Source organism: Diadema setosum, chromosome 8 (genome assembly GCF_964275005.1).
Source record: "Diadema setosum chromosome 8, eeDiaSeto1, whole genome shotgun sequence".
Lineage (NCBI taxonomy): Eukaryota > Metazoa > Echinodermata > Echinoidea > Diadematoida > Diadematidae > Diadema > Diadema setosum.
Window position 1 is genome coordinate 8296953 of NC_092692.1, and position 26691 is coordinate 8323643.

Here is a 26691-nt window from a genome sequence, read left to right on the forward strand (position 1 = left end):
ATGCCCGAGACACATACTTTTCAAAAAATAATGAAAAAAAAAACCAAGACTGGGGGCACTATTGTTTACAAAGTATTTACTCTGATATCCCGTTATAGGGCAAATGGTTGGCCTGAAAACGGTCTAAAACAAATTACATGGTGAAATCTCTCACTGTAATAAAATTTATTTTCGATCATAACGGAGCATGGTTTATTTTTTATTTCACACGAATCGTTGACACGATTGGTCTTCATACAATATTTCAAGTTCAACTCTCTGTAACAAATGCCATATATAATAAGATGGCACCGTTGGTTTTAAGGGAAACGTGATCATCATTGTAATAGAATTATTCATGCCTTCCTGATGGCTGCAGGGTGGGCCTAAACGGCTATACAATAGCAAATGTGCACGTGGCAATGCGTTATCGGTGCAACATCTATACTATAATTGCGTCAAACTTTGATGCCCATGATAATCAGAGAGCAAACACACTCGAGACGTCTAGTGGTAGAGCCGTTCTCGAGATTTCTTACAGTTAACCCCCTGTGTGCCACATTAACTGTCTGTCCATAGGTTTGTGTGCGAAATTTGTACACACATTTGACTCATCGGCACAGAATAGGTTAATAGTGATCATTTATCTGATGGACAACCCAACTAAACTAAAACTAAAAACCCAATAAATATAGAAAACACAGAAGATGTGGCGGAAGAATTGAATTGACTCAGAGTTCTCTTTCAAACAATTTAATTGTTTACTCTTCTTGAATGGGTACAAAAAATTTGATTACAAATATGAAGAAAAAAAAAACAACAACAACATCAATGAGCACATTGCACAGACTTATAATTAGCCTGCTTGTATCCATTATCGCAGATGTTATGATGTTAAAGGGATATTTTAAACAAAAAAGGCAAATGTCTGCAGCAAATGATGGTAAGCTCCATTTCTCACTCATTGAAGAAAGAAACGTCTGAATAAAGGGCACGCAATTCAGGGTATCCTCCATAACATTGGCAAAATAGTAATTAAGGAAAAACTTTAAGTATTGGTCCTGATGAGATAACAATGGAAAGCGCCAAGCATCGCAGAAACTCAGTAACACTTCCCCAAGACAACACATGCATGTAGCATTTACATTCTAAAACGAGATTTGCATGATAAGTACTCACTCGAATAGAGAGTGGCCTTTAATCACATCTTAAGGGGATCGTATAGTTTTGGTAGAGATCTAACTTCAGGTTTCCAACATTTCTTGATGATATAATGAGAAACCTCTCATGAAATATGAAAGAGCATGTAATTCCATGAGGAATTCAACGTTTATTTGATGAAAATTGGTTTTGAAATGGCTGAGATATCCAAAACAGCGCGATCCTGATAAAAGGTGGGACCCACCTTTTATTACGATCGCTTCGTTTTACTTTGTTTTTGGATGTTTCAGCCATTCCGAAACCGTTTTTCATCAAAAGTTGAATTCCTCTAAGAATGGTATGGCCTGTACTATTTCACTAGTGTTGTCTTGGTATCTCGCAAAAACTTAAAAGCCCATCCTCATCCCCAACAATACTATACTATCTCTTTAACATTCAGGTTCACCATCAAACCATTTTGCATGACATTCATTTTCAAGATATCTTTAGAGGAGAAAGTCAAAGCAATGAAATGCGATAGTCTGCAAAGTACGTAAATGCTGAGTACTATATAATAATTACTAACATTTATGCGTACTTATCTGTTTGTTGCCATTGCAACAGATTATTTGACATGAAAAAAAAATAGCGAAGTTCAAAGTCAGGAAAAAGTCCGATGTGATACGGTTGTTCGCGAAAGTACCCTGTTAACCTGTTGCCACCATGTTTAACATATTAAACCTTAGATTTCAGATCAGTAATACCTACAACTTATTCAATATTGAGTAAATACGTATTGATGTCAATTCCACGAAACAGTAAAATAAAATATATCAGTATGAGCTGCATAAACTTAAAATGAAATCATATTTTGAAAGACAGAAAATACATCTTGTGAAATCAACCGCTCATTACTCAGCATACATATTATATCAGAATGCAAACTCGCAACAATCACAAGTTAGTTACGAATGTCGATTTCATCAAGTATGTATTGGTTTATATTCCAGAGTGCCAAGAAAAAAAAAGAAGGTATAATCATACCAACGTAATCCTGAGTAATGATGAGTAATGGCTACTTCATGAAAGACATGGTATTTATTGGGTTTATTTGTTTATTATGTTTATTTATTTAACTTATTCAATATTGAGTAAATACGTATTGATGTCAATTCCACGAAACAGTAAAATAAAATATATCAGTATGAGCTGCATAAACTTCAAATGAAATCATATTTTGAAAGACAGAAAATACATCTTGTGAAATCAACCGCTCATTACTCAGGATACATATTAATCAGAATGCAAACTCGCAACAATCACAAGTTAGTTACGAATGTCGATTTCATCAAGTATGTATTGGTTTATATTCCAGAGTGCCAAGAAAAAAAAAAGGTATAATCATACCAACGTAATCCTGAGTAATGATGAGTAATGGCTACTTCATGAAAGACATGGTATTTATTGTAATTTTATATTCTACAATGTCATATACTAACATTTAAATTGTGTATTTGACGTGACTACTTTTAAGTGGGTTTTAGAACAGATATGTACACTCTTCTGACGCCCTTCCGAATGCCTGGTAGTCAGTATTCTGCATTTTCAGGTTTAGACAGGTATCAGACTTGATTAGCATTCATCCTATTTTCTGGTACCTTTTATCCTGCATTCATGCATGCGCCTTTCATTATGTATTACGCCATATAAACACGTGAATATAGATAATAGCTTCAACTTCAACTTCAGCTTCAACAAAACAACAGCAACAACAGAAATAATACTTACTGTAGGAAAAAAAAGTAATCCATGGTTTTATTTTCGATACATCGTCATATGTCATTATTGTAAGGTCACATCAAATTTTGCATATTCGCAGAATATTTTTGGTTTCCAAAGCCCACAATCACCCTCAGAAAGGAAAGTATTGTTCTATTTTTCCCTTTTTTTTTTGTTCAAGTCCAATGATGTCACGAAGTATTTGATAATTTCTGTTAAAAAAAACAAGAAGTACTAGTATTCTTCTTTTTTTTAAACTAAACCTAACGGGAATGTTGAAGTTTTAACGCTTTGTTGCTGCAAGAAAAATTTCATGATCTTAGATCAGACCATGGGTGAAAATGGTAATCCTACAAATATTCGTATATAAGCTGAAATAGAAAAATAAATGGAAGCTGGGTTGCAAAATAAAACATTGGTGGTTGTAGCATGCTTTTGATAGAAACACGTTATGTCATATCCCAGCCAGCGAAAAGGAAAGGGATAAGCTTACAGAAATAATACTATATCCATGCATATTACATATACAAAGTCATGTAGGCCTGCTGTAAAAAAGTGGGCTTGGCATACCATGAAAAAAAAATATCTCCCGTTGTTGGCATAGTTTCATTGAAATACTACAGTATGCCCTGATAGCTCTGATAAAGTCCATTGTTATACTTTAAGCCCAATTATTGAAAAAATGGTTTATCTTAAACATACTCTAATGCTTACATTTTCCGGAGTCAAGGCAAAATGCACACACATACATAAGCCAACATGTTTATATTTGAAAAAGCACCCAAGAAAATCACATCTTTACCTCAAAGTATTCTACTGATACAAAAGTGGCACCTTTGCTTACAGTACACATGAAAAGACTGATATTACATAGAAAAGTGCCTTTGGTAGTTGTGCGGTAGAATATGAACGAATATGACATAAACAGACACATACGGTTTGCAAATACAACGTAGGGCCTACTCAGGAGTTGAGTATAATGTGTTATGTGGGATTCATATGTCCTGCGCAGTTTTGAATTAAGTATGTGATAATCTATTCATATATTTGTGTTGCATTATGCGTGTGAGGAAATAGTTCATGTTACGCGTGAGTACGACTTTGATATTCATTTGTAGATTGTTATATGACTTCACTCAACACGAAATCGGATAGCCCTCCAGTTTTATTTAACATGCCGATGAACTGATAAGTAAATCACGATGGATTTTTTTTTTCATTTTCCACTATGCACGTACGTAGATTTATGCTTTTGTAGATGTGTATAGGAAGTTCAAGTTATCACAGGCTGTGCATGTTTAGTTGTACATGAAGGTTTACTAGTATTTATTTCAGTTCGTTATTCCGTATAAGCGCGGTCCCGACACTATGACTTATCTCTGTTGGAGAAGTACACGGCGCCGATGATGAGGAGGATGAAGAGAATAAAGGCGAGAACACCGAGCACGGCAAAGATGACTATCCAATCCGTCTCCAGCGATCCCTCCTGTGTTCGTGGTGCCGGTGTCACGACAACTAGGCGTGGTGAAAGAGGGAAGAGCATAACGTGCGTAACAGACAGTGAGAATACAACGGCAATGAGAGATTCCATAGCGAAAAAAAAAAATAAAAAAAAAAATCTCGCTATCGCCAATGACTTAAAAAGTACCCGGATGTTGATTTAATCGTCATTTATGGTGCATTATGGGATAGTCCGGTAGCAAAGTCACTTCCGTTCGTACACGCGTAATACGTGACTAATGCTTTTTACACATATTACAACCGACTGTATTCTACGTGTACTTACTGTTTTCTCGACTTGAATTTTAGCTTTAATATGATTTGAAATTTCTCCATTCTTAAGAAATTGCTGTTAATACGACTATGGGTTGTTACTGCGAAGTTGCCATGTGTTGTTCGCACGATAATAAATGAAAACAAAATTCTACAGAACATGCGAGACGTGACGTGGCCGCGTGGGTGAAGTTTGCGAGTGACTCCACAGCGCAGCGCGCGCGCGACTTGCTAGTAGTAGTACTTGCTTGTGTGGAAGTACACAACTGTGCTGTACTAGTAATTGCTTCGGAGACAGGATAAGTTCGAGATCTTGGTTCGTTCCAGATTGTGTTCGCGGCACCCGACAGAGAACACATAAAAAAAGATGAGCATTCCATGACGATATCCAGGTGGGTGAAATTTTTCCAGCATAATACTGTCAGCGTATGCAGAGATGACTGATCAGTGATGTGCAAATCGATCGCATGATCAAGCAGTTCGATGTACCGGTATGTCTGTTAGCTTGTATGCGTGCGCTGGTGCATGCTAATGCAAGGCCTAGGGCAATCAATGTGGGGGCTATAGCTACAGTGTACGAGTATCACAGGCATGGCCACTGGCTGGCTCGGGACCCTGGTACATCCGCCTACTGTACTAGTATCCGTGGTCGGCGCGGTGCTATACGTAAGGTACACGTACGCGCACGCTAGCGCTGTGCAAAATAATATGCCCCGCGCCGGAAGTGCCCCAGTCCCGGCAGTGCACTAAATCTTGACGAAAAAGCCACATCCGGATGCACTAGATGCACTACAGGCACAGGAAAAAAAAAAAGATTAGACATAGTAGGTCAGCGTGATTGTGTAATTACCTTGATTGCAGAGCAGCCCTGTGGTTCCCTCCAGGCACTCACACTCGACGTCATTGATGCGATCGTAACAAGTGGCGCCGTTGGCACAGGGATTACTCGCGCACTCATCTATGTCTATTATGTGTGGCCACATTCGTGGATGGAAAGATAGAGAATGCATGCAATGATGTCAACAAAGTGGGTAGTGTTCTTTAGCACTCTTCATTATGAATAATCTCAACTTTGCCATGGTCCCATGTACACACATGAGACAACATGGCCTTTCTGAAGAAAAAAAAAAATCCTGCCCAAAGATAAATGCATTGACCAAGAAGAAAACCAGGGATGGGGGCTTGAGAGAAATGTTCTGAATAGTTCGCTTGCGAGAGGTGAGGACAGAATAATGGGATATGAATAGATTACATGTATGTATGAGTACAACCATCCATATCTGAGCACGAAGAGGGAATAAACCATATTTATGGCAAACAAGAAATTAAAGAATAACTGGTCCCCTCCCCTCCCCTCCCCCACCCCCCCCCCCCCCACCTGCTAGAGACATTTTACCCCAAGCGACTTCAATTTGGGGTATTTCATTGCTTAGATGCTGGTAACAAAAGAGAGAAAACACTATACTAGGAACAAGAGTGTCCCGAACTCGTTTGGTGACCTATTACTGACCTAATGATACTCGATTTAAAAAGCGAAATACTTTCCAGTTCAAATTAGATAGTCAAAATAATGTTTTTCTGAGAAAAAAAAAACCCTCTGACAATATGGACAATAAAGACATGCATGTCTAATAAAGCTACATTAAAATTCTTGGTTTGCACGTGTGCTTGTGTCTGTAATCATTTCGAGCTCTCACTTTCTTGACAGTATTGGCCTGTATATCCCTCGAGGCACACGCAGTTTCCGTCCGCTCCGCATTGGCCGTCATTCATACACTGCGTGCTGTTACAGACGTCCACAACAATGACTGTGAAATGAAGAATCAAAACGACATGTTACAATCATAATGTTGATTACAGTGTTGCATGATATCACGATTAACTTGGTTCGCGGCGTTCAGCACTTGAATAAGATGAATGTTATAATAGTTTATGTCAACAACGCTGAAATAGGAACAAACCACTTTTCTTATTATCAAAATTGACAAGGACTGAGACCAAATGATAGATAGATTGCATACTCAAAAGGTCAGAACTCAATATTTTTCTATTAAATTTCATCTACTACTTCTCGTCAATCTCGTATTGTGAAAAAAAAGGAAACGTATAATTATTTTCTTCGCGAAATATTTTTGTTTCAGAGAGAAAGAAGTTTGATGATGTCACTAGTAGGCGTGGCAAGACTAACGTGACTGACGTGACATAGGTCTCGTCATAAAAATGTATTAAAGGGCACTTAATGATCCCTCTCAAGGTGAAACTTTAAGTGAATCACAGAAAAGGACTGTTGAGCAGTAGGTACTCCAGCTCACCTGTTTCGCAAGAAGGCCCCTTATAGCCTGCTGCACAGACGCACACGGTGTCTCCATTCTGCCTAATACAAGTGGCGCCATTTTGGCACAAGTCGATATCATTTTCAGTGCAAATGGTGTTTTCGACTAAAATTTGACAAAGAAAAAGAAAAGAAACATTATTTACACATTTTTTTTTCAAGAATGTTAAACAAAGATACACAACAAAAGTTTATGCACTTTCACTGCAGCCTAAAACTCTGGGAGCATATGAACCACGTGGCAGAAGGCGGTAATGACTCTCCTCAAGAGATATGAAAAATATCACGACATAAAGCTGATTGAACAATGACCATAGAGGAACGTCCAGTCACAATATACAGTAGAAAAGCCGTCACAAAAAGTCAATATCTAATAATTGCTATTATGAGCATCGCCTCTGGTTAACCATTAATTCATAGATATTATATTGCAGGAATGCGCAAGATGTTTTCGATTTATTAGTGAACCCTATTTTGTCAGATTGTGAAATGAACGTAAGAATTAAAAAAAAAACTCTTTTAAAGTAATATGTCGCAATATCATGTTGGCTGGTTGCAAAATTGCTTACGGTTTACTATAGTAATTTTCAAACTTCTCTTTTAGTATTTTATCTCACCTCTTCTTCGTTTGGCATCTACAAAAGGCAGAGTTATTTGAAATTGTGCAAACAAATAAAAAAAAAACTTGCACTTACTGGTGTTACACGTCTTGCCCGTCCATCCGGAGGGACACGAACAGGAGAAATCCCCAGGAACTTCACGGCATGTCGCTCCGTTCATGCACGGTAGAGAGAGACAGACCACTGCATGGTAACAATAGAAGGTAGTAAATAAGCATTGATAAACATTGTGCATAATCCTTTGGATAGTTGCCTGTCGAGCAAAAGACCGATGTCACCAGAGAGGAAATCAGGAAGCTTTTTTTTTTTTCATAAAGCAGAAGTCATTTCTTAAAACAACAACAACGAATTTGTTATGACAATAATAATACCATTTTGAAAACAATAATAATGATAATAATAATGATGATGATAATACTACTTCTACCAGTACTGCTACTACTATTACTGCTATTATTACTACTACTACTACTACTACTACTAATGATAATAATGATGATGATGATAACCGAAGTGAAAATAATAATAATAATAATAATAATAATAACTAGAAGATGAAGAAGAACACTAACAATGATAACAATAATAATGTAGTAGTGACACTTTATTGTTTTCATCACTAAGAGACAGAACTTACCTCCCCGACATGTTGGTCCCATGTTCGTCGGACAGTTACAGCGATACGAGTCCACCAGGTCCTCGCACTGGTAGCCGTTCAGACACGGATTGCTGGCACACTCGTTCACATCTGCAGCAAAGAGCATCGCATATGCACAGCAGTGACATACATAGCAAGAACATCGGCCGTATTATCATCAATCAGTATAAGCTGATAAGTACTGCACTTCCCTTGCGCGTGCTCTTCCATTAAGCGCTGTCTCCCCTTTTGATGCAGAGGTTAAAATGTTTCACGTTGAGGAGACAACACACCAACAGAATTTGAACATGAAATACGAAGGCCTGCACCTACAATAATGTTATATTATCTCAAGACTGCAAGAGAATTGAACAAAACAGTTGCTTACGAATATTATGACGTCACAATCTTGTCTGTGTATATAGTGGACATTATTACAGGGATGCCGCACCAGGTGATGCTTTAACATCCGAAACATTTGTAACTTTCTCAGAATTTCTCCAATTTCTTGCATCTTTAGTAGCAGACATGTTACTATACAGTCCCACCAGTATTCTATGAGAGGGAAGAGTCTCCCCGTGAGACTTCGATAACTCACCTATCTCACAATCGGCCCCTGCGTATCCTGGCGGGCACTGACAAATGTACTGGAGATTGTTCTCACTCTGAGGGGGGAGGCAACGGCCGCCATTTTGACAGGGCTGGGTATCACAGATAGAGGCGGCAAGACCTGAAGAAAGAAGGAGTAGTGATGCAAATATGTATATATTATACAAATATTCAGTGTTTATGAGTGCGATGATTCCGATTACATGAGCGCGCAAGTTTAACCGTTCTATTCAACGACGCGAAGCGAGTTGAATAGAACGGTTAAGCTTACACGGAATGTAATATTCATACCGTGGCACGAATGATAAAACACTGAATATTTGTATTATACAACACGCGATATAGGCCTGGTCCATACTAAAAAGGACAAACAGTTAGGCCTAGATCTAGATCTGGCTCTAGGTCTTGAAACAGGTGCGCGTCTGCATCAATGCTTTACGATACACAAGTTTAGTGTGTCCTAGGATCATGTTTATACGTATACATGTACTGTTTTATGAAACATTGGTAAGAGAAAAAGCATGAAAAATTGAGAGAAAGGAATGTATTGATAAATGCTTGTACTATTGTTGCTTTTCTTTTATCTTGTTGATATACGGGACTCGATATTTCACGCAATATTGTTTTCATCACATGTAATAAAAACAAATCTTTGAAATATGCGTGGACATCCAATATGTTTGGGCACGTCTACTAATGAGAACGAAGACACATCATAGTGTAGATATGATGATTGAACATAAACGATTAGAGAGGTAGGTTTTCTGTTCCTAATATCTTCTATTGCGGCAACATTATGGGACTGAGTACTCACTAATCTCACACTGGGGTCCCGTGAAGAGGGTCTCGCAGCAGCGGCATTCATAGGTGCCGACCAGGTTGAGGCAGGTGCCACCGTTCCGGCAGGGAGAATCAGCGCATTCGTCCACGTCTGGGGAAAGTGTTCAACGACAAGTGAAAAAATGTCACATGAAGTGGTTGTAGCTTTGATGGACAAACGGGCATATCAAGTCATCATATTGTGCAAATACTTGAGAATGCACTGACTTGAGGGCAATATCTTCCAAATGATAGGAAATGCAGACCATGGAAAGACGAGCGGACAGGAAAGTGACGATCATCTTCACCTGCGGTGCATTACTACAAGTTAAGTAAGCTCTTTAGAAAGCTCTGATGCGACAGGTGACAGAGCAGCGTTCATGCAATACTACGTCATTATGACCCTATGGCGTGTATCACGCCTCGTTATATGATATACGTTTGTATCACTATTCTTAATTTCACCCATCGATTTGGTTATTCTAACTTATCGGTGAGCAAATACAGTCATCTTGTAAACGTCGTTATTAGAATAGGAATATCGTCGTTAAATTTTCTCTCCCAGAGGCGGTTGTTGTAATAGCTGTTGTTGTTGTTGGGTTTTCTGTTGTTGTTGTTGTTGTTGGTTTTTGTTGTTGATGTTGTTGTTGATGTTGTTGTTGTTGTTGTTGTTCACGCGATATCTGCATTGGTCACCTACCAATATTACAGTTTGTCCCTGTCCATTCAGGTGTGCAGGTGCAATCGTAGCTACCATCTGAGATGTCCGCACAGGTCCCACCATTAGCACACGGGTTCGATTCGCATGGAGTTCGCTCAGCAACAACTGTTGTAATAGAATGAATCGATTCATAGTTACCTAATTATGAATTCTTCTTCATCGCTTAAGTAGGCAGTTATAAATCAAATGTGTGACACGATAACCCTCACCTGTAACAAACAATCCCGACAGACATTGGATTGAAGAGATCTTGAAAAGATTTAAAATCAGCTCTATTTTCAAGTTCGTGCTCAATCTTCCCCGCCAAAACCCTAAAACGTTTACAAGTAGGTTTGCAGTCCATCGTAAGACAAGTGGGACACAGTGCAAGTGCGCTACAATATTATGACTGTAAATATAGCCAAGGAGCTATTAAGATAGCTCTTTCGTATAGCACAAGGAAAAGATAGCAGAATATACCTTCTACAACGCAACTGTCATCAACGACTCCAGGAGGGCACAGACATATGAAAGAACCATCGCCACTCTCACAATGCGTGCCTGCTGGACACGGGTTGTCAAAGCAGAAATTCCTCTCTGAAGTGTGGGAAAAAGAGGTAACGATACAAAATCATTAACCACAGCAAACACAGAGAAAAGACTGTCAAGTACATTGGGGATGAACCCATTAGAGAGCAATACTGAGAGGCTGTTGATGGTTAAATTGAATAAAAAAAAAAATAGAGGAATCAATGAGTACTTGCTTGTACGCAAAGTGAGTTGCCTAATGGGACAGCTGCTACTTAAAGGGGATTCGAACGGGAGACTTCAAGTTTAATAGCCCGTAGTTTTATTTTAATGACAAGCCACAACATCTCATATATTCTAGCACACACACACACACACACAAAACAAAAAACAAAAACAAAAAAACAGTGACTTGCAAACGAGAGATTGGGGATGGGGAGGGGGGCTATGGCTATGCGTTCCCCTATTTTTTTTTTTATGGGACCATCCCTCCTTGACATATTTTCAGGCGTTATTTTTTCCTGCACGAGTGCATTTATTTTGTTGTTGTTGTTGTTCCTGTGCCCCTTACCACTTGCTGCAGGGAATAGCCGCCGCTGTTAGTGTGGTCAGCAGGGGGGCATTTCATGAAGCTTTTTGTCAGATATTTTGTCTGACAAACAGTTAAAAGCTACTGAAATCCTTGCATCCGATTGGTTGAGGGCAAATTTGTCCTACAAAATTGTCGGACAAAAAGCTTCATGAAATGCCCTCTGTATTTGTTTGATACCTTTTAGTACAGACTGGTCTTCAGCTAGTCGTTCAGAATCAGACAGTATGACTATGACATGATCCGAAGGTGGACTTTTATCCACACTGACATCCAAATCCATCGGTAAGTACTACAAGCGAGGCTTGGACGGTATGATGACCTTTAATCATTGTAAAAACTCGTCTGACCACTCACCAACAGAAATTTCACAGTTTGTGCCCGTAAAGAATCGATCGCACTGGCAAACATATCGCCCGATAGAGTTGATGCAAGTTCCGCCGTTCAGGCAAGGGCTGTCTTGTCCCGCCTGACATTCGTCTACCAGGTCTGGTGCGGAACAAAAACAAGGCGAGAAAAAAAAAAGTTACTAAATGACGTGCACACAGATGAGATATTAAATACAGGTCAGCGATTAAATAAATACATGATGATAATACAATATGGCAAACAGCACGAACTGGAGATTTTACAGATCAGTTTCCTAATATCTCATTTTAAGTATATGGTATTACAGGTGATCTAAGTGTTTATTTTCATTATTTTCAAGCAATGATTTAGGTGTCTTCTCTTCCTGAAACAATATATTTCTCAGCCATAAACAGATATTGGCGTCTTTTCCAGCAGCTTCCCAGCAGAAAGCAGCTTTCTCTTTCTCTCTCTCCCTCCACTCTCTCTCTCTCTCCCCCCTCTCTCACACACACACCCACACCCACACGACGCATACTAACTCTCAGATACAGGTGAACACAATTATAGGCACATATGTCAGAAATCTATCACTTTATAAGTTCGAAATGGGGGAAATAGATGTATTGAAATAGGTCCAAAGGTTATGCAAGCCTAGAGATAATGATAGTAATTATATGAACAATTCTATTGCAAATTGCAACATGTTTGCTTTAATAGGATCGACGCAGCGCTTCAACGCGTGGATGTTATGCTATAGATACCAGCATTGGCTTGTATGGTGAAGTTGACGGCAAAGCCGGACTCAGTCTTGGAGCCATCCGAGTGGAAGAAGGCCCAGACCACTTCACCAGTGGAGAGAAACGGTGGGGGCCTCTCCGTTCCCGTCTGTTCCAAGTTGCCCGAGGTCTGGATGATTGCCGAGCCGAGGTCGTTGACGTTGAGTAGGTTCCCGATTGCAAGGTAGTCGTACAGGAGCTCGGTGTTGTAAGTGGTGACCTGGACGTAGATGTGGTAGCCGGCCTGGGCGCTGACAAACCAAAGGCAGTCTTCGTTGTTGAGGTAATTGGCCGGGTAGTTGGTTGAAGTCACGACCACGGTCGGGTTGGCGCTGGTCAGCGTATAGTTGCGACTACATTCCCCACCTGTTCATCAGTAATCAGGAATGTACAACAACAACATCAACAATAGCAAGAACAACAACATCAACAATTGGTGAGTACCCGAATATCCCCACACCCCTAACGGGTGCACTCATTAAGGTGTGTTACGAAGTGCATTCCCTACCTTTCCCAAGTAACTCTTTACACCCACCAAACAGTCGCGCAAGAACTCGTTACGTGCTCTTTCTGTCTGACGATATTGCGGACTTCGTGTTTACATGAAACAACGGTAACCGTTGAATATAAACAACTACTTCTATATCTTCACTGCGATTTTCGTCTCACATTTCTACCGATGCAGTTGTAAATTAAGTCAATATATTACACAACGGCCCATTCAAAAAGTGGCTTCTATCTAATTTAGGGATGTATTTCGAATCAGCGTAAAAAAAAAAAAAAAAAAAAAAAAATCGCTGATCAGTTCTTGTCACAAAAAACACTTACGGATTTCACACTGGAGTCCAGTCCAACCCGTGGCACACCGGCAGACATAGCTGTTTACACCATCGATACACGATCCTCCGTTCTGACATGGATTACTGGCGCAGTCATCGATATCTGCAAGAGTAAAGGTGGATAGGTTGGACCATTTTCAAATTTTCTTCTTCCTTCCTACCCAAGATATCCGAAGCATGACTGTATTTGCCTATTTGAACAGACTTTTCTTTATTGTAAATAATAGTGTTACCATTCTTCTTATTTTGAAGATCATGTTGTCCTCCTGAAACCAATGATATCTCGGTCACAGTAATAGTTCAAATTTTAGTTTTGTTTTTGTTTTTTTCTTATTTGGCACTCTTACATCATCTGGTCTTATCTACTATCCGTTCTCCGTTTCTTTTTCACAAACACTGATTACTCGGGGCTTACATCCAAACAAGCTTGCTTTCATGTAGGTCCCGCCATACTTTTCTTTGATCAACCCCATCTCGATTTCGAATTTGACCAGTTATTACATATAATTACTGTGTTATCACCATGTATATTGTTGTGTTTTGCACATTGTTTACAAGGTGAAAGAACTTGTTTGATTTCTGTTATAATGTCCACAAATGAGAAGTATGGAAATAAAATGAATTGAATTGAATTGAATTGAATTTCTGCATATTGCAGAATGTAACGGGTAGACTATCATTTCCTCATGTCTTCTCTGAACACTTTATTCTATTGAAATATTATTTTTACATAGCATGCAACCCTTTTTTCATTGCTTAGGCCGAATTAGGTAAGTAGATTTGAATCCATTTACATGTTAAACGAAAGAAGAAGAAGAAGAAGAAGAAGAAGAAGAAGAGAATGGGAAGGTAAGATATTGTCATACTCTCTTCGCAGTAAATCCCTCTGAAGCCCAAGACGCACACGCAGGAATAGCCGTTAACAACGTCTACACACGTTCCACCGTTGTCGCATGGATTCGATTCACATTCGTTGATGTCTGCGGAGAAGATATTCACTTGAGATAAACGTGCTGGTACAAAATCGAGGTTTATACTTTGCACATGGACGCACATTAAAGGCGTAGCTTTCTTGAAATGATATGTATCATGTATTACTTTCCATCACATGAACTATTTACAAAAAAAAAACACGCACGCACACACAAACCCATACACACACACAACAAAAACAACATCAACAACAACAACAACAACAACAGCAACAACAGAGGTCACATATTCCTGATTGATTACTCCTAACTATCGATGTTTCTAATTTTGAACTTCATAATAAAGTGAACTAGGACATTGTTACAGAACTGTGTGTACTACCTAGCGCCTACGTTGTGTCAAGGCTGGCGATTTTGAGAGGGATAGTTTGTAGATATTACAAAGTAAAAAAAAATAAATAAGTGATTGTTGTGTTAAAAATAACCAGCAATGGAACAATCCACTATGCAGAGCCAAAGACACAAATATCATGACTGTTAAGAAAACTATACAATGCGTGTCTTGCCAATATATATTTTGGTAAACCCAACGGAATACGCTTGGAGCCAGAGCCAGCATAATATCATCGCACTAGTGATGTAACCAGATCTCTGCAGTAACGGCTGGAAGTACTGTTTTGAATTAGAACTGATATTTGTTCAGAACTCATATTTGTGCATGTGTTATTTACTTTTCATTTGATGCTGATAGCTCCAGCGTGGGCCACGATACGAACGGTATTCTCTCCCCTTTTTACTCCCCACCCCCATTAAATAATGGATTAACCCATAACTGAGGTGCACACAGACACTACACAGAAATACACATACTCACTTATATCACACAGGCTGCCGGTGTATCCAGACAAACAAATACAGGAGAAGTCGTTGATTTCATCCCGACAGATGCCACCATTACGGCAGGGGTTGGGGCTACAGTCATCATCGTCTGGTGGAAAGCACGCATAGATAAAACTTTGTGGTGTGCGGTGTTTCATGATAATCTGGCTGGATATGTGGGTTTCTTAATTACATATGATAGACTGAAATAATTATATATATATATATATATATATATATATATATATGCATCTTGTATGTGTGTATGAATGTATGATAGAGATAGGGATTTTTTTTTTCGACATATATATACATTTATTACACTCAGCAGAAAAAGAAAATAACCACTTTTCCAAGTTTATATTTCTCATAGAATCTTTGGCTAAATGTTAATGTACGATACACCATATGAAAGTTAATTTGATTGGCTAACAGCTTGATAAGTCGATAAAAAGGAAAACTTTACGCATGAGTAAACACCTTTGTTTTTCTCTTCCAAGGCACATAAAGAATTGCAAAAATGAACAAGTTGTCATTCATACGTAAATGCTCTTCCATGTAACAAGAACAAAAAATAAGTTGCAAAAATATACCTATGATCTCTACAATACCTTTGAAGCCCAAAAGATCAAGAAACTTGAAAAATAATGGACGAAAATGAAGAATTTTCTGTCCAATCCAAATTCAGATGAAATGAGAGAAGAAGTAATATTAACAAAAGTAGTGTGATTCTTAATTGATTTCTCTTATCAGGAAAATTGTTAATTATATTTCGTTCTTGAATTTGTCTCATGAATTCTGTCATTACTGAATTAAATGAATGAAATAACAATATTCTGTTCATTCAATCATCTTTGTGCCCCTACTCCCTACACTGTATGTCATTTGAAGTTTGAGTTGACAGAAAATTCTTATTTCCCCCCTTAAGTTTCCCAATTTGATTTTGTTTGAGGTTATAAGGAAATAAAGAGAAAGAAAACTTATTTTTGCTTTTTCATTCAGGTCTCTCATTGTCTTAAACTGCTCTTTTGTTATTATTGTTACCATGAAGGGCATTTGCAAATGAAAGACAATATGTCAATTTTTGCAATTTTTACTTTTGTGCCTTGGAAGACAAAAACAAATGTGTTCACTCATACTTAAAATATCCCTTACATTGACCCACTACGTTGATAGCCAATTAAATTACCTTTAATATGGTATATAATACATTGATTTTCATCAAAATCTTCCATGAAAATTATGAACACGAAAAAGTGTTTCTTTCTTTTTTGCTGAGCGTATATACCGTATATATTAATATATATATATATATATATATATATATATATATATATAGCTTAAAAAGTTAGACATTTAAATTTCAGTGTGACATATTGTATATACTAACTTTTGAACGTTCTTTTAATACTCTGTCGTAGCAAAGTATTTCAAAATTGGTAATAACTGCATTGTGACAATGAATATATTCAAGTGTTAAATAATCTTGGAAAAATACCAATAATTATTACATTTTGCTTCATGTTTAAATTTGAAGTAGAATAGTTCGTAATATTGTTGGGTTTTTTTTTTTGTTATTATCTCTACTGGATGGCGTTTTTATTATCATGATTGTTGTTGTTATTGTCATCAGAATGATTATCTCTACTGGAAAGAATACAGTGTCCCGACAGTGTGTTTACAGTGTGCTCACATAGTCGACTATGTGAAAGCGCTCGAATTTAACAGTGTGAAGATGATTATACACTGTGGTGTGGTTTTTCACAGAGTGTCCACATAGTAACGCTTTCTTTCACACTGCGAATTGATGACTCACACTGTATTCACACTTTTAAAACGTTCGAATTTAACAGTGTGAAGATATTTCACACTGTGTTCATACTGTGTTCACATTGCGTTTCACACTGTGTCTCACACTGTGGGACACTGTTTTCTTTCCAGCAGGGATGTCTTTCAACATTAACATCAACATCATCATCAAGGTGAACTCACTTATTTGACATCTGTCTCCCGAGAATCCTAGCAAGCAACTACAAGTGAAAGAGTTGATGCCGTCATTGCACGTTCCTCCATTAAGGCAGGGGTTCACAGCGCAGTCATTGACGTCTGCGTCAAAACACCCAAGAAATTCATTATTATAATGATGTGATGGATTCTGACTAATTCTAGAAATCCAAGAAACGCAATTTGCACTGCAGTTCAGGCAACATTGAATCAACGACAATGATAATCATTTCATTTAATAATAATCATGTTTGCTCACGTCAAAACGGTAACTACAGTGTACGAGATCATTTTTCTTCCAAGCTAAATTTTTGCTTCCATTGTTTCAAGAACTAGCTCATCCATTCTTCTTATCACAAATCAGGATGAAACGTATTTACTATTTTTTCAATTTACTTGTAGATTAGTGTCTTTTCAACCTTTGATTCAGTTTTTATTTCCAAATATTAAAAAAAAAAAAACTAGATACAGATGCAGGTCATATTGAAAACTAGAAATGTCGCTGTGGCGACTGGTATGTTCCGCCATAATGCATGGTTCTCCTAATAGGTCTATAGATCGTCTTGACAATGTTTAATGACAGTTTAACATAATTGGCAAAATATTAAAATGACACGTTTGTCACAAATGTGTTGAATGTTCATTTTCCTTCAACTAGTTTTAATCGGATGAATTAATATTTTGAGAGAGCATGTATTGGGGAATTTGAGGACTTATACTTAACTTTTGACTCTTTTTATACGTTTATGCATAGAGTAATTTTCAAGGTATGGAGAAAAATTTTACTTCCGATATTAAAGAGTATTAATTGTTAGCATTTTAACTTGGCCTTTGACCCTCGACCTTTGATGCTATGACCCCAAAATTCCCAAGAGAATCACTGTCAGGCAGAACATGTATAAACATGTGCCAAGTTTCACGATGATACCTTGAGCCACTTCCAAGATATGGAAGAAGTGAAATTTAGCACTTTCACTTGACCTTTGACCTTTTTGGCAAAAAAAAAAAAATTATCAAAGAATCTCTATTGGGTAGTACATGTATACACTAAGTTTCAAGAAAAATCTTGCAGGCAGTGCATTACTAAATATGAGGGAAAAAGTGAAATTTTGAGGAGTTGACCTTGACCTTTGACCCCATGACCCCCAAATTCCTTACATTATCACTGCCAGTCAATATATGCATATGTAGGCCTACTAAGTTCCATGAAGATACCTTGGACCATTTGCGAGATATGGAGAAAAAAGGTGAAATTTTACCAATTTCACTTTACTTTTGACCTTTGACCGCATGGCCCGAAACTCTCTCTAGAGAATCGTTATTGGGTAGTACGTGCATACACAAAGTTTCAAGAAAATACCATTCAGGTATTGCATAGATACAGGGGAAATAAAGAAATTTTGAGCATTTGACCTTGACATGAGAATGAGACATTAACACAAATGTACAGTAAACCTTGAAACATGTACACGGTTGATGTTGGTTTTTTTATTCCTGTTTGTAGGACATGACTATTAGTTAAGAGATTACTGCTGCAGGAACATAGGGTCTACGACGTGGAATATCTTTTGAAAAAAAAAAGCCTTCAACGGAATCACATGGCTAAAATGAAGAGACTTACTCTCCTCACAGTGGACTCCAGCAAAGCCAACAGAGCAGATACATTCGTAGGAATTTACGAGATCCCTGCAGATACCATTCACACAAGGGGAACTGTCGCATTCGTCGATGTCTGACGAGAAAGACAGAGACATGATGCAGATAATGTTACAAACCACGTGATCAAGGGGTCATCCAATCTCGCAGAGTCCTGCGATATAGAGTCTCTAAAAGGGAACAAACAGTGATGAAATTGCCTTCACTGTCGTAGTCTTCTATTACAGATATACGGACTTTCAATCTCTGCCATTTATCAATGATTTTTCATGTCATTATCTCACTTCTATAAAGGGGGTTCTAAAACCCTTATCTATTCTCTTATGTTTACTCGGATACTCAGAACGCGTGGTTACAATTTTAAACATGTTTCCTTTTCATACACAAAGAAAAAACAAAATGATCACAAGAATTGCAGGAGTAGACATGTTCTGTGATAATCAACACTTTACAACACATGATAGAATAAACTTCAACAGCAAGTACATTATGAATATAGCTGGTATTCGTGCAATATACTCTATACCTTCAAAGAAAAATGCAAGTAAGGAGATTCGACAAGACATGCAAGAGTTATTTTATGTGTACATCTAAAACAACATCAAAACACTTACTACCTATGTATTTTTATCGCATTTTCATGACTGTTAATATTCGTTCTAAAACCAAACAGCTAATCTCGCGGCAAAACACTGACTACCTATGTATTTTCATCACATTTTCATGATTACTAATATTCGTTCTAAAACCATAAACAGCTAATCTCGTGGCTTACTGAAATTGCAGGCTGCACCGGTCCATCCTGCGTAACACTGGCAAGAAAAGCCGTTCAATTCGTCGATGCAGTCACCGTTGCTGTTACAGCTTGCGGGGGTGCATTCGTTTGTTTCTAAAATTAAAAAAAAAAAGTAAGGGCAAAGGCATTCAAAAAGTAATCAACGTTAAGTATGATAACTCTACTAACTTTACTGTATTGCCATGCCCCCATGTCCATAATATCATGTTGCAAATTATCCTCCCTGGTAATATCAGGCAGGCAACATAATTATGTCCTGCCTTGAGCATCATTAGTTTTCTCCTCTATACGTAGAAAAAAGGTCACAAATCAGTAATACATAGTATCATATGAACATATCACTGCAAGAATAATGAATAATATTTCCTTGAGTCATCAATAGAACAGGTATATCTTTTCCTTTACGGACGTACCTATTTGACACTCGGTGCCAGTGTAACCAGGCACACAGAAACAGGAGTAGCCGTTTATTTCTTCTCGGCAAGTTCCGCCGTTGTCACAAGGGTCGCTGATGCAAAATTCCACAGCTGCAGGGGGAGAATTTTTAAGATATCTTGACAACAGTTAATCATTCTGAATACTAAAGTTGGCGGGTATATGATATTTTGATGATTCTTAGCTCAGAATTGTTTGTATTCCATGCATTACCAGCATGACCAGCTGATCACTCTTCTAGAGAATTACTGTTGAAAATTGTGATTGAAATTCAGCGCAGCAGACGTAAAGAACATTTCGTTTTATTCCATTTCGTTTCTTTCATTTCCAACAAATATAATCATAACAAATGAATACACATAACACAGCATAACATTCCACCAATCTTGGCCGTTGAAATATTTCTTTATTATTATTATAATTATTATCATTATTATTATTATTATCATTATTATTATTATTATTATTATTACCATTATTATCATTATTATTATTATCATAATCATCATTATCCAGATGAGATCAGCCATCAATTTATAAGAGATTCTTCAGACTGACGTTGCTACTTTCATTATTTTTGTAAAATTGCTATGTTTTTCAGTAGGTAAAAAGATCTGCTAAAGCCACAAAAGAAATCTACTAGTATGTAACAGCAAAGTGAAAGATAATTATACAAACGCTTGATAGGCATGAATGACGTGATTTTCTCTGGAAATATAACTCCACATCAAACTTGCAAGAATTTGTAACACTGGAAGAGACAAAAACACGAGTTGTTTTTTTTTTTTTTCTCTCTCTCACCGACTTCACAGTGGGATCCTGTCCAGGTGGCGGTACAGGCACAAGTGTAGCCACCAATCTCATCAGTGCACGTTCCCCCATTTCTGCAAGGTGAGCTCGAACATTCATCCACCTCTGAAACACAAGGCGAGGTGAAGACAAAAAACAGCAATCATAAATGATACTGTCATGTTATTACCGGTCAATGCATTAGAGTGCTTTTTGACGTGAGTTATGGACAGATACTTATATAATTTCTACTCAAAATCACCCTCCCTCTCCATGCTGTTGATACCTCAGAAAACGATATTAGAAGAATTGTGAACAAACATTTCCAACATCGCAGATTCCTCAATAGCACGCCTCCGAAGATGCTGTCTTTCTGCTTCGAAGACAGTTTTGCTTATATATGTTATAATACAATATTGCAGCAATTAAAAATTGTTTACACACCATAGAGTACTATATATAGTATCGTTTATTGATGCACAAGAGGAGCACAAGGGCTTAACTTTGCTTTAGACAATTATAGGGTCTTCACAGTGCCAATAATGTGCGGAGACCAGTCATAAGAAATCACAGAGATGAACATCAAATGTGGAGGATAACATAACATGGTGGTTGAAATGTCGAGAAGAACTGTGGATAGAAACATGGGCCCCACTGCACATGGATCATTGAGATACAGTTCACACAATGACTCGATCATGAGCAGGAGATATACAAAACGCAAGCACGTGTGTGACTGCGTATAGTCACAGAAACTTGCGTGGTATGTTGGAGAAAGTATACAATATTCAGCTTTGGTTGGTGATATAGGCATAGGATATCAAATGTACCACCTCTCCCAGGAAAGGAATTTGCATATCTCTAATAAATGATGGCTTCTTTTGAAGTGAGATAAATTGGAAAGGGACATTATGCATGAATGCTGAATAAACCTGCACTCACCATCCGTGCACCTCAGTCCAGTCCAAGCATCAGTACATTGACAGGTGAACTGGTTTGTATCAGGTCCGTTCAGACAGGTTCCATCGTTTTGACAAGGAAAGCTCAGGCACTCATCGTAATCTAATATATATAAGAAAGTGACGTAAAATTATTTACAAGTTAGCCCAAGGTACAGAAACTGCTGTTTTTCTTGGCATCCAGTGCCCAGTGATCAGGATACTTATAAAGATTCTAAGAATATCAAGACCAATGTCACTAGAAATCGGTGACTGGCAATCTCTCCTGTACGCGAGGTCTACATGCGATTTCGTATGGACACGAAGGCATAAATTGTTTTTTCTCCTTTGTAGAGAAACAGAAATTATAATTTATCTGCAAGCGTCCTTGGCCCTGTAAAGATTACAGAACCGCTTCAAACTGGCATTGTACCGCTTTTATTTCGTTTAAAGGATAGAGTTTCTGTGACATCTTGTCATAAGCAGCAAAGACACTAAGGTGACAAACAGAGTAAAACTCAGAAGACTACAGTGTTTTTATACCGAATCATCACAATTACAATAAATTGTGGGAGATTTTTTGTCAATTTAATGATTCCATATCGTTGTGATTACAGGCTACAGTAAGATCATTATTGTTCATGGATACATATATTTTTCTTATATATCATTAAACAATATCATTATATCATAATCATGTCACATCATATCATATCATATCATATCATATCATATATCATATCATATCAAATCATATTATATCAAATTATCCTAAACCATACTATATTATGTTAAGATGATTATTTGATCTTGATCTTTATCATACTGCGTTACATCATATTTCATTTCATCATATACTAGAATCTTAAGCTTCCATACGACAAGTCTTTGAATACACCTGCCGATAAGGCTCTTACCAATGTCGCACGTGGACCCGATCCAGCCGGGGGGACAGGAACATGTGAAACCGTCTTCTGCTTCATTGCAGGTTCCTCCATTGCGACAGGGGTCACTGCCGCAGACACGCAAGCCTGAAAGGTGACAGCCAGGTATACAATCTCCGTCAGGCCCTTCCATGTCCACATGGACATTGCACTATGTATTCACTTGGTCATGAGCCCCTTGTAGGTATTTTCCACGTTACAATAAATTATAATATTTATTATTAACAGAATGGCTTTATTTCAGCTGACAATGATACATACTGACAATCAAACTGTTCAAAAATTGTTATTTTCGCCAAAGTCTTCAAGAGCGACAACTTGATGAACGTAGCAATATTAGATAGTTTTGCATGAACATTTGAGTGAAACAACTGCACACTTACTTACAAAAAAAGCGAAATGTTTACATCAGAAGCTCATGACTAAAGTATGACACCGTGTCTTAAAGACGTTGGAGCTAGAGGTGATAAAAAGCACACCGTCAGCCGTTTTTTTTTTCCACAATATATCTTTACCTCTGTCTCTAGATAGAACCTTGTTGAATGAGAATTCTTCAAGACCACTTACTTGTTCCACAGCGTGTGCCTGTCCAGTCGACGGTACATGCACACACGAATCCGTTGACCTTATCTGTACACGTGCCACCGTTGAAGCATGGAGAGCTGGCGCATTCATCAATATCTGATGGCCACGCCAGAAGTGAGGTCAAAAGCATGATATCGAAAAGGTATGTGACTGCAATCAATGGCCGATTTCTCGACAGGTCTAACGCCGTTAATACATCTATAGACTTTATTGCATGGATGTCAGTGGCATTACAAAGTTGCAGTCTTCCTAGGGTTGAAATGGAGGTATTTTGCCCTTTATGTTCACACTGTTTTCATGGTGTCATTTCATAAATCCAAAAAGCCTTTGAACCGTGACTCACTGCATCATAACATTTAATTGCCGGTGCGAAAAGTAGTGGTCTCCTGTAGTAAACTGATACTAAATTCAACATGCTGATATACAATTCTGTACAAGATTTCAAACGAGTTTCATTCACTTCGATCAATATCGATCAACTTGACAGAGTGGATATTTGCAGCAATCTCGGACACAAAGACACACACACACACACACACACACACACAAAAGAAAATAATTGTTTCGATTAAAGTCAAACGATATTTCGTTTGACTGAATTAACGTTTCTCTTACCGATGCCGCAGTTTGTCCCCGTGTATCCTGGCAGGCACGTGCATTCAAATCTATTGATGAGATTAGTACATTGACCACCAATACCACATGGACTGCTCAAGCACTCATTTATGTCTGAAAAAAAAAGTACGCAATAAAAAGAAGAGGAAAATACTTCATTTCAAAAATTCGCTGATTACCTTTATGCGCTGTCGTAAATTGACAATAAACGAAACCATAGGCCAAATACAAATGTAAGGGTGTGGATTGAGCAAAAGCAGCAATATCAATAAAGAACATGATAAATTAGTGAAAGTTTGAGGAAATTCGGGCAATCCATTCAAAAGTTATGATTTTTTTTTTAATGAACTTTTGGTGCCGTCATCGCTGGATAAAAAGACGTCTTACTTCATGACGTCACGATGGACACAATATAAAGAAATATAAAGAAAATTCAACACACTTTCACTTTTCTAGCACAATGAAAGAAAAGCCATACAGGCTCAAAGCAAAGAACAATAAGATAGAGCGTTCTAAATAAGGGGAGTTTTTGATTCTGTAAGATTTCTACAAATGTCGTGGCATTATGAGGAATTCTAATACACATATTTTACATGTTTGAACACAGCAGTAGACTGCTAATAAATTCAGAGTGACAGATGACAACTACAGAAAACAAGCTAACCTTCCCCACAATCTTTGCCCACGTAGCCTGGGAGACAGTCGCAGCGATAGTTTGCTATCAGGTCGATGCAAGGGGCGTTGTTTCGGCATGGAGAACTCAGACACTCGTCGATATCTGCAGGAACGGAATGTTTTTAAAAAAAAGTTTTATCAGAAAAGTCACAAGAAAGCTGAATGACCTATTTCAGAGCAAACGGTGTAGTGGTCATATCCTGACGTTGTTTTACACCTTCATTCCACAGAGATCAGACATGTCAGACGTGTCAGGCGTGATCCGGTGGTGCAAGATCGTCCGATGAAAATTACGCTCGACACGTCTGACACTGACCTGACAGTTGACCAACAGTCTGATTCATCAGACTGCATGCGATCCGATGCACTTCGTTGGGTGGCCGAAGGCAACAAACTTTGCTTCCGATGAGTGACCGATGAGAAAAAAAAAATCTCTGTGGATTGGGGATATTGATAGGTCTCCTTGGTGTGTTTCATGATTACAGGAAAAAGTCGTCATACATACAAGTATTAAGTCAACTTCCAAATGCTCAAAAATGAATTGAATCAAAAATGTGAGACCAGTCCTTCACTTTTAGCCTATACAATGTACAACAAAGTGCTAGATGATACACGTATTTCCTTTACGTAGCTTTGAATGGTGCTTAGTGACAGTTTTAATTTTATTACTTTATTACTTGTTGATGGCGGCCTAGAACAGCTCAGTTTCTGTTCAGAAGTTAGCAAATAGGCAAAAAAGGTTTAGAAAATAACAGCTAGCTAAAGGCACTCATATCCAGGAGGTATATACATGAAACAGGCCATGTTATTGCCGTGAAAATGCCGTGGTTCCATGGGGTTCATACTCACTCCTGCCGCAGTCGAAGTTTCCGAATCCGGGCAGACAATCACACGTAAAGTAGGTATCGAAGTCGTTGCATGTCCCGTTGTTTTGGCATGGAAGTGAGAGGCAGGCGTCCCTTTCTGATTGACATAAAAAAAAAATGATGTCAGCGAATACTGAAGAAATTATCATTCCACATCTTTTATTTGGTGCAATGAATATTCGGTTATTACATTGTAACGCTACGAACTTTCCGCTTCGAAAAACCAATGATACAATCCTGTAACTATACACACACTGTAATATGCACACATAAGAATTTGTATAGACACTGTCGTGTCTAGATTTTTTCGCAACATATTCTTTGTTTTTGATCATTTATACACGTTTCTCTAAATACTTCTTCCCCAATAACCTGACTTAATACAATTTGTATTGCCACAATTTGTGTAATTTTATATCTTTAACGAACTGTTCATAGAATAATGTTTTCTATCACTGGTCAACGTGACCAGTGGAAGCGTGTTTTCTTGCATCATGAACTCACCATTTTCACATAAGACTCCCATATACGCTGTTTGACAGACGCATTCAAAGCTATTGATTCCGTCCACACATATACCACCATTCTGACATGGATCCAAATCACACTCATCGATATCTGAGAAAGAGAAATATGAATACTTAATTTATCACAAACTTGAAAATCGGAGGGACAAACAGTTAAGGCAATCAACAAAGTGTGAGGATTAAAATTTGTAAATTCTGGGATCTATGAGTTTTTTTTTTTGGTAACATTTCAAATGATAAAATGAATTAAAGTATTAGTACATTCAAATCGATGTTTTTAAAGGGTTGCTACAATTTTGATAGACTTACATTTAATAGCTCTGAAAATTGGTCGAACAGAAATGCATAAATAATGCTGAATGATCACCATCCGTTCCCATGACGACGCACAACTTACTTGGGCATATGACCAGTGCTCTGAATATATTCATATTACAACGCATATTTTCTCATCGTGTGACACTACGTCAATTGTCACTATTCTTCATAGGGTTGTTTTTTATACTAGACAACACAAGGTGTTGTTGAATATGGAAGCTCTAAAATCAGAAGTATCTTAACGATTAAAACTAATCTGTT

At 37.8% G+C, this 26691-nt stretch overlaps 1 protein-coding gene across 1 annotated transcript in view; it reads right to left on the reverse strand.

Moving 5' to 3' along the window:
• Window positions 1–4264: 4264 nt before the first annotated feature.
• LOC140231786 (uncharacterized) overlaps window positions 4265–26691 on the reverse strand; it is a 58636-nt gene continuing 36209 nt past the window's right edge. Inside the window, exons 24-50 of the mRNA XM_072311942.1 lie at window positions 26090–26203; window positions 25569–25682; window positions 24709–24822; window positions 24045–24158; window positions 23412–23525; window positions 22818–22931; window positions 21905–22024; window positions 20975–21088; window positions 20152–20265; window positions 19718–19831; window positions 18908–19018; window positions 17275–17388; window positions 15278–15391; window positions 14338–14451; window positions 13461–13574; window positions 12618–12998; window positions 11863–11994; window positions 10869–10985; window positions 10389–10514; window positions 9684–9800; window positions 8859–8990; window positions 8261–8371; window positions 7699–7806; window positions 6984–7109; window positions 6369–6479; window positions 5522–5635; window positions 4265–4413 (exon numbers count right to left, since the gene is read on the reverse strand). Coding sequence (XP_072168043.1) covers window positions 4265–4413; window positions 5522–5635; window positions 6369–6479; window positions 6984–7109; window positions 7699–7806; window positions 8261–8371; window positions 8859–8990; window positions 9684–9800; window positions 10389–10514; window positions 10869–10985; window positions 11863–11994; window positions 12618–12998; window positions 13461–13574; window positions 14338–14451; window positions 15278–15391; window positions 17275–17388; window positions 18908–19018; window positions 19718–19831; window positions 20152–20265; window positions 20975–21088; window positions 21905–22024; window positions 22818–22931; window positions 23412–23525; window positions 24045–24158; window positions 24709–24822; window positions 25569–25682; window positions 26090–26203 — 3437 coding nt within the window. The remainder of the gene's footprint in view (window positions 4414–5521; window positions 5636–6368; window positions 6480–6983; window positions 7110–7698; window positions 7807–8260; window positions 8372–8858; window positions 8991–9683; window positions 9801–10388; window positions 10515–10868; window positions 10986–11862; window positions 11995–12617; window positions 12999–13460; window positions 13575–14337; window positions 14452–15277; window positions 15392–17274; window positions 17389–18907; window positions 19019–19717; window positions 19832–20151; window positions 20266–20974; window positions 21089–21904; window positions 22025–22817; window positions 22932–23411; window positions 23526–24044; window positions 24159–24708; window positions 24823–25568; window positions 25683–26089; window positions 26204–26691) is intronic.